The 12465-nt window shown below is 26.2% G+C and overlaps 1 protein-coding gene across 2 annotated transcripts in view; it reads right to left on the reverse strand.

Moving 5' to 3' along the window:
• Positions 1 to 12465, reverse strand: part of LOC113555863 (brain-specific angiogenesis inhibitor 1-associated protein 2) — a 94433-nt gene that overhangs the window by 48900 nt on the left and 33068 nt on the right. For both annotated transcript variants that reach the window (XM_026960455.2, XM_026960445.2), the window contains exon 3: positions 1030 to 1122. In XM_026960455.2, coding sequence (XP_026816256.1) covers positions 1030 to 1122 — 93 coding nt within the window. The remainder of the gene's footprint in view (positions 1 to 1029; positions 1123 to 12465) is intronic.

A 12465-nucleotide genomic window follows, 5' to 3' on the forward strand; every position in this document is an offset into this window, starting at 1 on the left:
TTGATATTTTTTCTAGTATCGTCGACACAAACTAGATATTAGATTTTAAAAACACGGTCACGTAAAATGTTACTTATATTACATATTATACTGATTTATTCCAGAACATAAAAAATATAATTATTTTATTAAAGGAAATAATATATTATATTAATTCCAATGTATTTTATACACTTAGACTTTATTTCATCGAAAACTTTTTTTATTGTCGTTTTTAATGTTTTCAATTTTATTTTCTAAGTTTACTACATTAACGATTCAATAAATGACAATATATTTTTATTGCTTTAGCTCAAATACTGTTGCAATAAATATTAAACACGGTCGGAACTAGATGACAGAATTGTATTCTAGCAAAATGTATATATAATAATATATATGTGTACATTATTATACAATATATCTAATACAACTATACACCTTCATGCCAATGTGGCTGACAGAACAATATGTTGTGAAAAATTGTGATCCATTGAGGGAATGTAATTCAAATAAATTATCTAAAATTCAATTACTTATTCTTTAATTTATTTTTATTTTTGATGTCATATTCGATAAACAAAAAATATCATCCAATATTTGAACAATAGTGTTGTCGGTGGTTGATTGTTAATTCGACACAGAAACAAGGATTAAGGGTAGAGAAATACGAGTCGAAAATGCAATATTTATCTCTTGTATTTGCATAGCCTTTCGGGAGGAAAACGACAGAAATTAGCCGGTTGCCATTTTCTCGACAAATCGATTTGTTTACACAAAAACACGTGACGTGTTGTTGGGTAAAAAAATAAAATAATAATAATAATACTAACGTAAACAAATTGTTTCTGGGTATGAATAATTTACCAATCTAAATCTACATATAATCAAATGAAATTAAACATACATGTGATTGAATAAAAAAATAATAATATGTAACTGTATTATGATAGTGATAAAATGTAATGGGACGTTATTCCCGTCAAAGTTACTCATAGCAGTGCCATCATCGTTTATACGAAAAGAAGATAACTTTTTATGATAACTTACCAATATCGGCTGATCCTCCCCAAGTTCCTTGCTGAGATTGTTTGGCCAATCTCATTATAGCGTCCGTATATACCTTGGAAGCTGTAGCGGCTCCTGCAGATAAAAACAAAAAGGAAACTCTAATAAGTATAATGTTTAATTTGACATAGGCTATTTAATAGTTTCTGTATTTAATTATAAATGAGTTAACATATCTTTTAAGTAAAAAAATTCATTAGAACTTAGTTATAACTTAGAATATATTAACAGTATTAATAATATATAAATACATATTTATATATTATTATGTATTATCATTTTAGAAAAATTAAATATTTATTACATATAAAATCTTAACCAATTTCTAAAATTATGAATAAATTATGACTGCACACGATAAATTATAATTTAAGTACAATAAGATAATAAATTAATCTTTAATTAATTATTTTTTGTTAACAAGTTACAATGTCAGCAGTCTTATTTTATTGTAAAGTAATTTAAAGTTCTTGAAAAAATGTCTCTGCAACACGTACGCGGGTGACAAAAATAACAAATCATCATTACAAAGATTTAGCTATTATGTGTGATATAAAATATAATTACATAAAAAATAATATTTGTTTGTATGTTATATATATTTTTTTTAATGATTGTTGTATAGTTCTTATAAATATTGTTTGGGATATAATTTTAGCACCATATACGATGAAAAACATACAAAACTTTATATATGTATAATATAAATGATGCAACTACATTATTAATCAGTCACACCCAAAAGGTTATCCGAGCCATCTTAAACAATACGAAGGATATATGGAATACAATATGATTGTGTACGAAAACGACGACAACAAAACACATTATTCGCACTTGACAGTTTCCTATTTCACAAAAGTGTGCGGAACCGAATTTGATTTGTGCGTAAAGGTCGTGTTCATCGAACATGTACACATTAATATTAAAACGTTTGAATAATATAGGTACATAATATAATTATAATATGTTTGTAAGTCAGTGTGTATGTGTGTGTGACATGTGCATTCTATGTGGTGGAGGAAACCGGCGAGAAAGAGAGACCCGCGGTTTATCGTCGTAGAATATTACTATTATAGTGTAAATTATATATGTAATGCGTGTTAAGACGTTGTCTGAGTTGAAACGCATTCCCGTAATTTCGGTCGTCGCGTCCTTTTGTACCTATTAAAACTAATTTTTTATCCGAAAGTTTTATGAAATACGACTGAATGCGTGCGCAATTTGCGGCACTGGCGAAATCGTTGGTACTTAAACAATACGCGAACATCAGTGTATCGGATAACCGCAGAACTTTTATTTTGTATGTGCGAGAGATTTGGAACTGTAATAATATAATAATATATTATGTTGGGCATAATATCATTGCTCCTGGGTATCACATTGTGTTACTACGAAATCCCGACACTACAATTTTCGTGTCAGGGTTAGTTGAATTGTCTATTGCGCATGACTAGAAAATCGATTTAAAGTATGATTTTTATTCTTTATTATTTACCACTATCCGTAATTATTTTCACTCTGATTTTTTTCTCGTCATAGTATTATAGTAATTTAACTACTAATCGATCTTCGTAAAAAAAATTATATTCATTAACGTCGATATTGATATAATGAAGTTTAGTTCTATTCTAATCCCGTAATATTTATTTTTAATGGGTGGTTTTTACCAGACACGTATAGTTACATATGTAGATTTTTGCACCTGTTTTGAATCCCTTTCAATTTGTGAGAAATTAACTATGGTGGACTACACTAAATGCATGTGAATCAAACCCAACGACCCACTTAGAAACGGTATGGAGATTAAAATATTATAAACGAATAGCAATTTCCGTAACAATAAATGACCTTTCGATACGCCAAAATGGAGTACTACGTGATTTAATTACCATCAAGGGGTTCTCTGTTTAAAATGCAAGTCTCTGTTATTTTTTTTTTATGATTATAATCAAACCTCAGGATTACCACGTATATGAAACGTGGTGACTGCCAACGTAACTCCATTTTAAACCCTGCGGGGTTTGTAAAATCACGAGTTCTTTTAATAAGCCTAATAAAAAACAAGGGGGGTTGCTAAAAAAAAGAAATATATATTTATATCGACCGCGTATACTTATAACAAGAAAAGAATAATAACAAATTAATACGAGGCCTGCCATTTCTGTGAGACATTGTACTACTATATAACAAACCAGGAAACTTGAAACGACATTGTGTAAAGGCATTGGTGTTCGGGTGAAAACAAGAAAACGCGTAATACCAAAATGGATTCACCCAACTATTACTGACGTAATGACACATTTCCATACATTATAATCTGAACGTTGTATATTATATTCATGCACACAGACTCTTCGAAACAATCCAGCTACCCATCCTCCTCAGAAAAACTTTATTCTTTACGGTATTATTTAGAATCCATTGTGTACGATAAACTGTTTCCCGCTTAAATCTGACAGCCAATGACAGTTAATTTAAAATACGTATATTGCACGTGTACTACAAATTTTTAGAAAAATAAATTTTATTCACAAACCAGTGCACATAATATTATTGGCTTTTAAAAATTGATGTCTTGTCACAATTTCAATTTCGCATTCGTGGGGGAAAGTAACCCTTATGTTTTAGAAATCAGCTACCCGTGACTTTGCTATTTCCTCCCTAGCTTAAAATGTCATCAAAAAATGTTTAGCGTTTCGACAGTTTAAATTTATGGTTATACCATTAATACCAATGGTTTTTGAAGTACGTGGATTGAAAACGTCGAAATATTTTGCATAGTTCACCGAAGTAATGTTTTTATAAATGTTTCAGTAACTATAAAAGTGAAACTCGAAATATATAACTATTTTTATATTATAAAAATATATCTTTTATTTCAATTATATTTGTATGAACATAATACAACAATATCAATAATTGCTGTTTATTTAGCTTCATTGAACGTTATTAAGTTAAATTAACATCCATTCAGTAAAATATCTTCAAGTTATATTGAATACTTATATAATATGAAAATTATTTATTAATATAATACATCAAATTGTATTAAAATTATTCTAGATTAAATTGTATAATAACTTATAATTGTCTAAAATAATAAATTTTAAAATTAATTTGTAATAAAAATTTGTGAAGGTGAGATATCAATGTAATTAGAAATATTTAAATACCTTTAATATTAAAAATGCATAATTTCCTTTTTGAACATTGGTTTAAGAAAAAAATAGTTAAAGTTATTAAAATTAAAATTAAAAAATCGAGTGATCATAAAATTTGTATATTTTTCTACCTATCATATTAATTTCATAGCTATGCCTATTAAAATAAAAATGTTCATTACAAAGAACTTATTATAGAAAATAATAAATTTAAAACAAATTGAAAACTTATTTTTTTATTTTTTATGTGAATACATTTATGTGTATACAAAATGATCAGAAAGTATCATAAATATAATCTGTTCATAATAATTTACTATTATAAAATATGTGTGTATATAGAATTGCATGTTTTCATTATCATGAATTTTTCATAATTTTATTATTTATGATATCTATAGTTGAATATTTCAATTGATAATTTAGACAAGCCTCCTGAATACATAATAGGTAGATATACAACACGTACATGCATAATATACGCCTTGTTTGAATAGGAATTTTTATTTTTAATGTCATTTTAAGTCTAAGTCAATATTGTAAATCGTTTTTACTAAGGAGAAACTGTATGTTACTCTTAGTACAGCCGATCGTTTTTCCATACGCTAAATTGACATTGACACGGGTGTAGTTGAATTACCTATACAATACGCCGTATAGTCGGGGGTCGACATACACGACGCATTAAAATTGATCGATTCACTTTAAAAATACAATCTGATGAAAATTAATATGAAAACGAACAATAATAATAAGATAAATTTTTTTTCTAATTTATTTCAATACCTTTATAGTCACATAAAAATCTAGTTTATAAAATAACGATACCATCACTAGAAGACTTAATATACTAATACACACTATTGAAGATTAATATTGCTAAGGATTAGTATATAACACATTAACATGAATATTTATTATAATACAAAATATAAAAACTTATATTTTCTTATACTCTTATAGTAAAGAAAAATATTAAATTTTCACCGGTCTTAGTAAAAGTTAAACTTAGGTGTAAACTTTTCTATCATTATTTCATAAATAATAATGAATTCAGTGTAAAAATGAATTATATAAAAGCACGATAATTTTTAATCGGAAACAATTTTTATGAAGACTTTCGAATAGGTAACAATAAATGTTTATAAAAACAGGTCAGAAAAATTTTCGAAATTTTATTTCACGTGACGGCGGTGAACTATAAGTGACAAATAAACATCACGATGTGAGGAGAAAACGAAAAGAGATATAGAAAGGCGATAGAGAGAGAAAAACAGTATTGAAGAGAATAATAAAGCGTTCCCCCACGAATCCATAGCATTTACCCCGGGGGAAATGCAAAAAACATACACATCCGGTGCAAATGAGAACAAATTGAAGTTTATAAAGTGCATCACGGAACCTATCCAGCACGGCGATTGCGACGACACGATGCTGTAATACTAGAGTATATATATTATAAATTCTTAAGTTTGTCCGGTTTCCTCATTCGCGTTCAAATTAAATACAAAACCGAAGACTAAAGACGGTGACGACGAAAATGACTATAGTAGTAGTAGTAGTAGTAGTAGTAGTAGTAGTAGTAGTAGACAGAAGCCGATTCCGCCAACGACGCCCGTAATCGAGTTACGGCCGCGCGTACGAGTGCACCGCCGACACCACCTCGCTACCACCCGTCACCATGAAACGCCGTGCTACCCACCGTAACCCGTCACGCCATTTTCAAATCGCATTACTATTATCATTCCGTTAGGCAGCGGCGGCGGCGGAAATGCACGAGACACGGTGATGTACTCTCTTCGTTTGCATGATTAAATACATATAATATTATATATACATATAAAATATAGGGTGATTCACCAACCATGCTCATTCTCATTTTTTTCTATAATAATGAATTTATTCAAACTTTGTTTTTAGAATTTTTAAATACATTTAAAAATCATTATTTCAAAATCTTTAGATTTTTCTTCTATTTGAATAGTGTCTCATGGAAATAAAAACTTTTGTTTTTCAAACGATAAGCCTCCTTTATCCGTCCTAATTTTAAACTATAAATTATTTAACAGAAATATTAAAACTCAAACAAGTCATGTGTTACTTAAATGTGTGTATTAAGGATAAATTATACCCAATTCAAAATTCAAATGAGTAGATTCCCAGAATACAAAATTTTAATATACTAACTAATAACTAAGAATCTACTTGTTTGAATTTTGAATTAGGTATATTTATCCATTAAATAATTTTCAGTAAAAAGAAAAGTTTTCATTTGAAAAACAAGTCACTCCGTAGTAAAAAATTGTTTAGAATTCAAAAATATTGTCTTTAAGTGTATTTAAATATTCCAAAATCAGAATTTGAATATTAAATGAAAATAAAAGGTAAGCATGCTTGGTGAATTACCCTGTATATATTTTGTATACACAACACCTATATTATTTTAAGGCGCGTCTAATCGACAAGAGATTGTCGCATAAAGTTATAAATTTTTTGACCGAGTCTTCCTGCACAGTCTTAGTACACTTCCACAACAACAATAATAATAATGATGATGATGATGATTATGATGATTATTAAGTACTATCGATTATAACACCAATTATTCATTTTAAACACTCGAAATTCGTATCTGTATATTGTATTGTTATAGCACGGCTTGTGTTTTATCGTCGTTGTTGTATTGTTATTTATCGAAAATCATTTCATTTAAGTGCAACATACATAACGCGTTATAACAGTTATGCAAGTTTATTCTCATTATCGTTATCCTATCGGAGATATTTAATTATTTCCCATATAATATGCGTTAATCGTAACGCATAATATAAACACTTGTGGAAATTCGTTGTGATCGCTTAAACGTTTTCGACAAAGCGTGCATAATGAGCCATGACGATGGAAAGAATTATTATGTCGTTTACGAAAAAAACTACGCCAATTATTTTATGGATTTCTAGTTTGTCAAATTGGTGTCATTCAGCTATTAACTTAACCCACAGTATAATACCTAACTATTAAACAGAAAATTAGAAAATTGTACTTATTTTGTGAGTACACACGATTACTATTGATACATAGTTACTATACACTATATAGAATAAAATATAATGTAGTACCTCTCAAAAGTCAAAGCAACGTAACAGACATACAACTTTCAAAGGAAAACATTAAATAATAGTTTTTAGTTCACAGTTATTTGTATAAAAAAAAAGGATAAAAATTATTTAAAAATCATCAACAATCTAAGCATTATAATATCAAATATGCAATAATATATATACATATACATTTATAACACAAGAGACAACGTTTTTACTTTTTTATTCACGTTTTGTAAGTATTTAAATAATAATTAATTTTTAAATGCAAATCAAATGATACAGGAATAAATTGTTGTAATTTACAGTATAATTAAATACATTTCATTGACACTTATATCGTTATATCTGAACACCATTATCACTCAGACTAAAATGTTAGGGAAATATTATATTTAAATAATAAATTACTATTTAAATTTAAAATTTTATAAATAAAATACATTAAATAACTGCTTATATAATTACTTACTTATAATTGATTTAAATTTGAAAACGATAGGTTAATATTATAAAATTGAAAAGTTATCAAATATTCTATATTTTATGTTTAATTAAAATGAAAAAATGATAGACGTGATTAAAATATTAAAATAAAATCAAAATATCAACGACATGATATAATTTATACAGCCATTATTTTTTTATATAAAAACTTTAAGATAACGATTACATATAATATTACTAATCCGAAAAGTATTCCATGTCCGCCATTGATAAAATATTATTACAACCTTGTGACCTATAAGTATTATATTTCAAAAAATAAAGTTAAAAATGTTCCTTGTTCAATTTAAAAACAAAAACATATTTAAAATTTTTCAATAAAAATATGATGACTTTTATAAAAGTATTATTATTATTATTATTAACCATATGATTTGCATATGTAAAATTATTAAGATATACACGAATACAATTTGACACTCAATTATTCTATATTTTCATTATATAAAACTTCTACCATCCGTGATATTATTTCTTTATTATGTTTATTGTTTATGTTAAACGAAGTTAATTATATTATAAATTTAATAACAAAATAATATAAAATATAACCCAATTTCAATAATCATTAGTAAGTATAAATATAATTATTTTTATACAACAATAATAACAATACTGTAGTTATTAATTAACGACACAGTTACGATAGTTACTGTAATTATAGTTTAACTTTCAAACTTAATTTATTAAAATATAAATAAAAATATAACAAATATAAATCGAGTATATAAACATTCGATAAATTATTGACCACATCGAAATATTTGGTAGGTATGATAATAATAATAAAAAAAAACAAAACATTACATTGCACAAAATTCTGAAATTTTAAAACTACATTTAGAGAGGATCAGTAATCAATTAATTTCAGGTTTATTAATTTATGATTATAAAAATAATTTATTTCAAAAATGCAGATAAATATCTATTGTATCTGATCATAAGAAAAAATTACCTACCTGAAATAACGTACGAATCATACCAACGTATTATAATAGTGATCCAAGTTCAAAAATAAACTTACCAAAGTGAAGCGATTTATGTGTATTTAAATCTGAAAATTTATGAACTCAGTAATAATGTATATATCTCTAGTTCGTGATATTTTTCTCATTCATGGATAAGACCATTAAAGAAATCTCTAAAAATATTTTTTTGAGTGATATAGAACAAGACCAAATATATTGTTATTATTTTTAAAATATGCATGAAAATTGAATAGTGACTGTTAGGAGACAAGAATGCAAATATTATACAGAACAACACGATGCAAGTGGTACAATCCACTCAGCTAAAATGAATTTGTATGAAAATGGTTACAGAAACTCGAGGATTCTTGAGGAAACTCCAATCTTCAAACAGAACTATACAGTATACACACATGACAATACCTTAGAGTACCTAAAGTGAACCCTTCACATTTTTACCCCATTAGAGTTTACAATTGGTAAATACTTGGCATTTTTTTTAGTTTTTATATTGTAATTTTTATTTTCGTTTATTGTTTGTATTATATTATTATACATTAGCTCAATTGTTTGGAAACACAGTAAAGTTGTAAAGATATTCACAAGACTTATCATTTTAGTTTAAGGGCCTAAAATTGTATGTAGTACAATACAAATGGTATTATTATAGTAAGAATTTTTCGATAGTATAAAAAAACAAATTTAAAACTATAGTTTTTTTTTTTTTTTTTAAACTTGCTAAGTTTAATCTAAGTTAAACATATTTATAGCAGAATCGTATTAGTATATTATAAATATAAAATGTATTTAAACGTATTTTATATAAAAATAAAACATAAATTAAAAAAAATATTAATTGTGCCAATAGCATTTTCAATCCAATTTAATTATTATTAAATCGTTCAATTTTATACTGCATATTATTTGACGAATTTTACCAGATATCGATTATTATGGCCGAAATATAATACAATACATTTTAGCTGTAATACAAAAGTCTGATACATATTTATTTGAATCTAGTGATAAATATATTTATGTAATGAAAAAATTTAGTTGTGTATTAAAATATCTAAATTTATGTACAATGAGTTTGCAGAATTTTTCTGATTTCCATATTATATTAAAATTATTAATACAATAAAAAACATTTTAATAGAAAAATAAATCCATGCAATCAAATAATTTTTTCAATAAATATCAAAATCTTGATAGGTAGGTATATTATTGAATACTATATATAATAATCATAATATTGTTGAAAGTGTCTAAATAAATTAAAAACAATGCTTTTTAATGCATATAATATACATTATACATACATAGGTTCATACATAACTATTACATCCACATTTTCTAGTGGGCACAACGCCTACGTGTTGAATATAATAATTGTTCGTAGGTTAGCGTGTATCTATTTTTGAGAAACTGTGCCGACGATGGCTATCAGGAAAAAAGCGAACGTACCGTGTGGGTGTGTTCGTAAAGCTAATTTCTTATCTCTGACAAGATCAACATCTGTACTTATGAAATATGAATGTCACTTAAAATGCCACACCAATGGGAACGTCACGCCCAATCATCTTCAAACAAATATTCAAAAAGGGCCGAACAGTCGATTTTCAATAAAGAGATGATGATGGGTATTTGCTATAAGAAAATATAATCGTTAAAAGCAAGCGTTTTTATATAATATATCATAATACTTATACAGAGTGTCTATTAATCCTGTTTGTCGTCAAAAACTATATTTTTTACCAATACTTTAAACATAATAAATATTTTTTTTAAATTAATACTGAAATAGAAACTACAAAAATTATAATAATTTAAATTACTTACTTAAACTCAAAATATTATATTTTATTTTCAAACTTATCCAAAATTTGAGATAATCAACTTATAGAGCTAATTTATGTTAATATTTAATTTATTTATTTATTATTCTCCAAATAGTTATTCAAATTTTAAAGTTCAGGTGAGATGCAAATATTTGGTGGTAGAAAATTTATGAATCCTAGTACCTTATTTAAAAAATATAAAATTTTCCATTCAGTTTTTACATCACAATTATTATACTCAATAAAAATATATACTTTTTTTTGAACATATTAAGTAAAATTAATTTAATAATACAAATTTTTCATAGATTATTGAAGTTTTTGCTTTGGAATCGTGACATTAATACAACTTTCTCATTTTTAAAGTGTTAATATTTATAAGTAAATTGCAAAAACTACCAATAAATAATAGTATACAGGAATCTTATAGATAGTATTGAAATTCTCAAAATCAATTTTTGAATTGTAAAAATTGTTTTAAGATTAATATACTTTGTTATAAATATAATGAAAAATGTAATTATATGTCTAAAATATTATTTTATCGTCCATAAAATAATAAACAAATATTGTTAGTTATTGTCTTCATATGTTATTATCATTATCTCAAGTTTATCATAAATATTTTTACTCAAATTTCGAACTATAATTTTTTTTATTCAACCCAATTTTTGTTACTTATATTAAAATATTAAAAGTTCATAAGCAACTTTTAATTTTGATATTAGTATAAACCTTAAAGGTGAATTATTTATAAGTATTATACGGAACATTTATTACAGAGTACCGGTACAAGTTTTAAAACAATTATAAAAATAAATTACTTTATACTGAATTTTGAAAATGAATTAGTCGCTATTGTATGACTCCTTTCTTAAGATTAAATGTTAAAATTAACAAGAACCATTAGAATCGACAATGTGTTTAGCTTATTGAACAATAATTTTATACTTATATATCGTATAATTGATTACAATTATATGCATTATAACAACAAATAAAAAAACTTTATATTGCAGTGATTATGCTACATTAAATTTAAAAATTAATTTGTGACCATATTATTTTTGGCTTTAGATTTTAGAGGCTTTCCTAAAGTAATGACTGGCAAATTGATGCGGTTATACTTTATATGTATACTGCTACTATATAGTAAACACGCTTAGGCAGCACTTCGACACTATTAATATAGGTACATTACTATGCCATTACAATATTTGTCAACCAACATTATTCCATTTATCCTTCGGTGACATCCCTATCACGTTATTTCCACTATCTCCGCTCTACCCGAGTATAATTACGTTTACTATTGACACTCGTGTGGTCATTCTATCAACTTTGTAAACGCCGTTGTTTAGGATGCGTGTGGTGTAAATGAGGACATATTATAAAGGATAAGTTATATATCTATTATGTTTACCATATTGCAATAGCCTATTCTGAAAATAGAAGGGCTCGGCCCGTATATTATATTTGTATTGTATTTCAAATATCGTATATTGGCCCGGGTGTAGAAAACGGCTTTAGCGTCATATTGTTTTCATGGATTGTCAGAGGCCGCACTAAAACCTCCTATTACAATACTCCCCTCGCCAATGTGGTCTAGTAAAAAAAAATATTGATATTTCCTTTTCCTTTTCTAAATTATATAAATAGTCTATATATTCGGAAAACAGGTTCTATGGTAAATAGCATCCACTGAAAAAAAGGATACATTCTATTTAAGCATGAAAATAATTACAATCTTATTTACATCGAAGAGATATAACGGATAAATCACTCAAAATTATTTACAATCCATTGATTAAATTCTTGTAATTAATGTGTTTAAAAT

The sequence above is a fragment of the Rhopalosiphum maidis genome, chromosome 1 (genome assembly GCF_003676215.2).
Source record: "Rhopalosiphum maidis isolate BTI-1 chromosome 1, ASM367621v3, whole genome shotgun sequence".
NCBI classification, from domain to species: Eukaryota; Metazoa; Arthropoda; class Insecta; order Hemiptera; family Aphididae; genus Rhopalosiphum; species Rhopalosiphum maidis.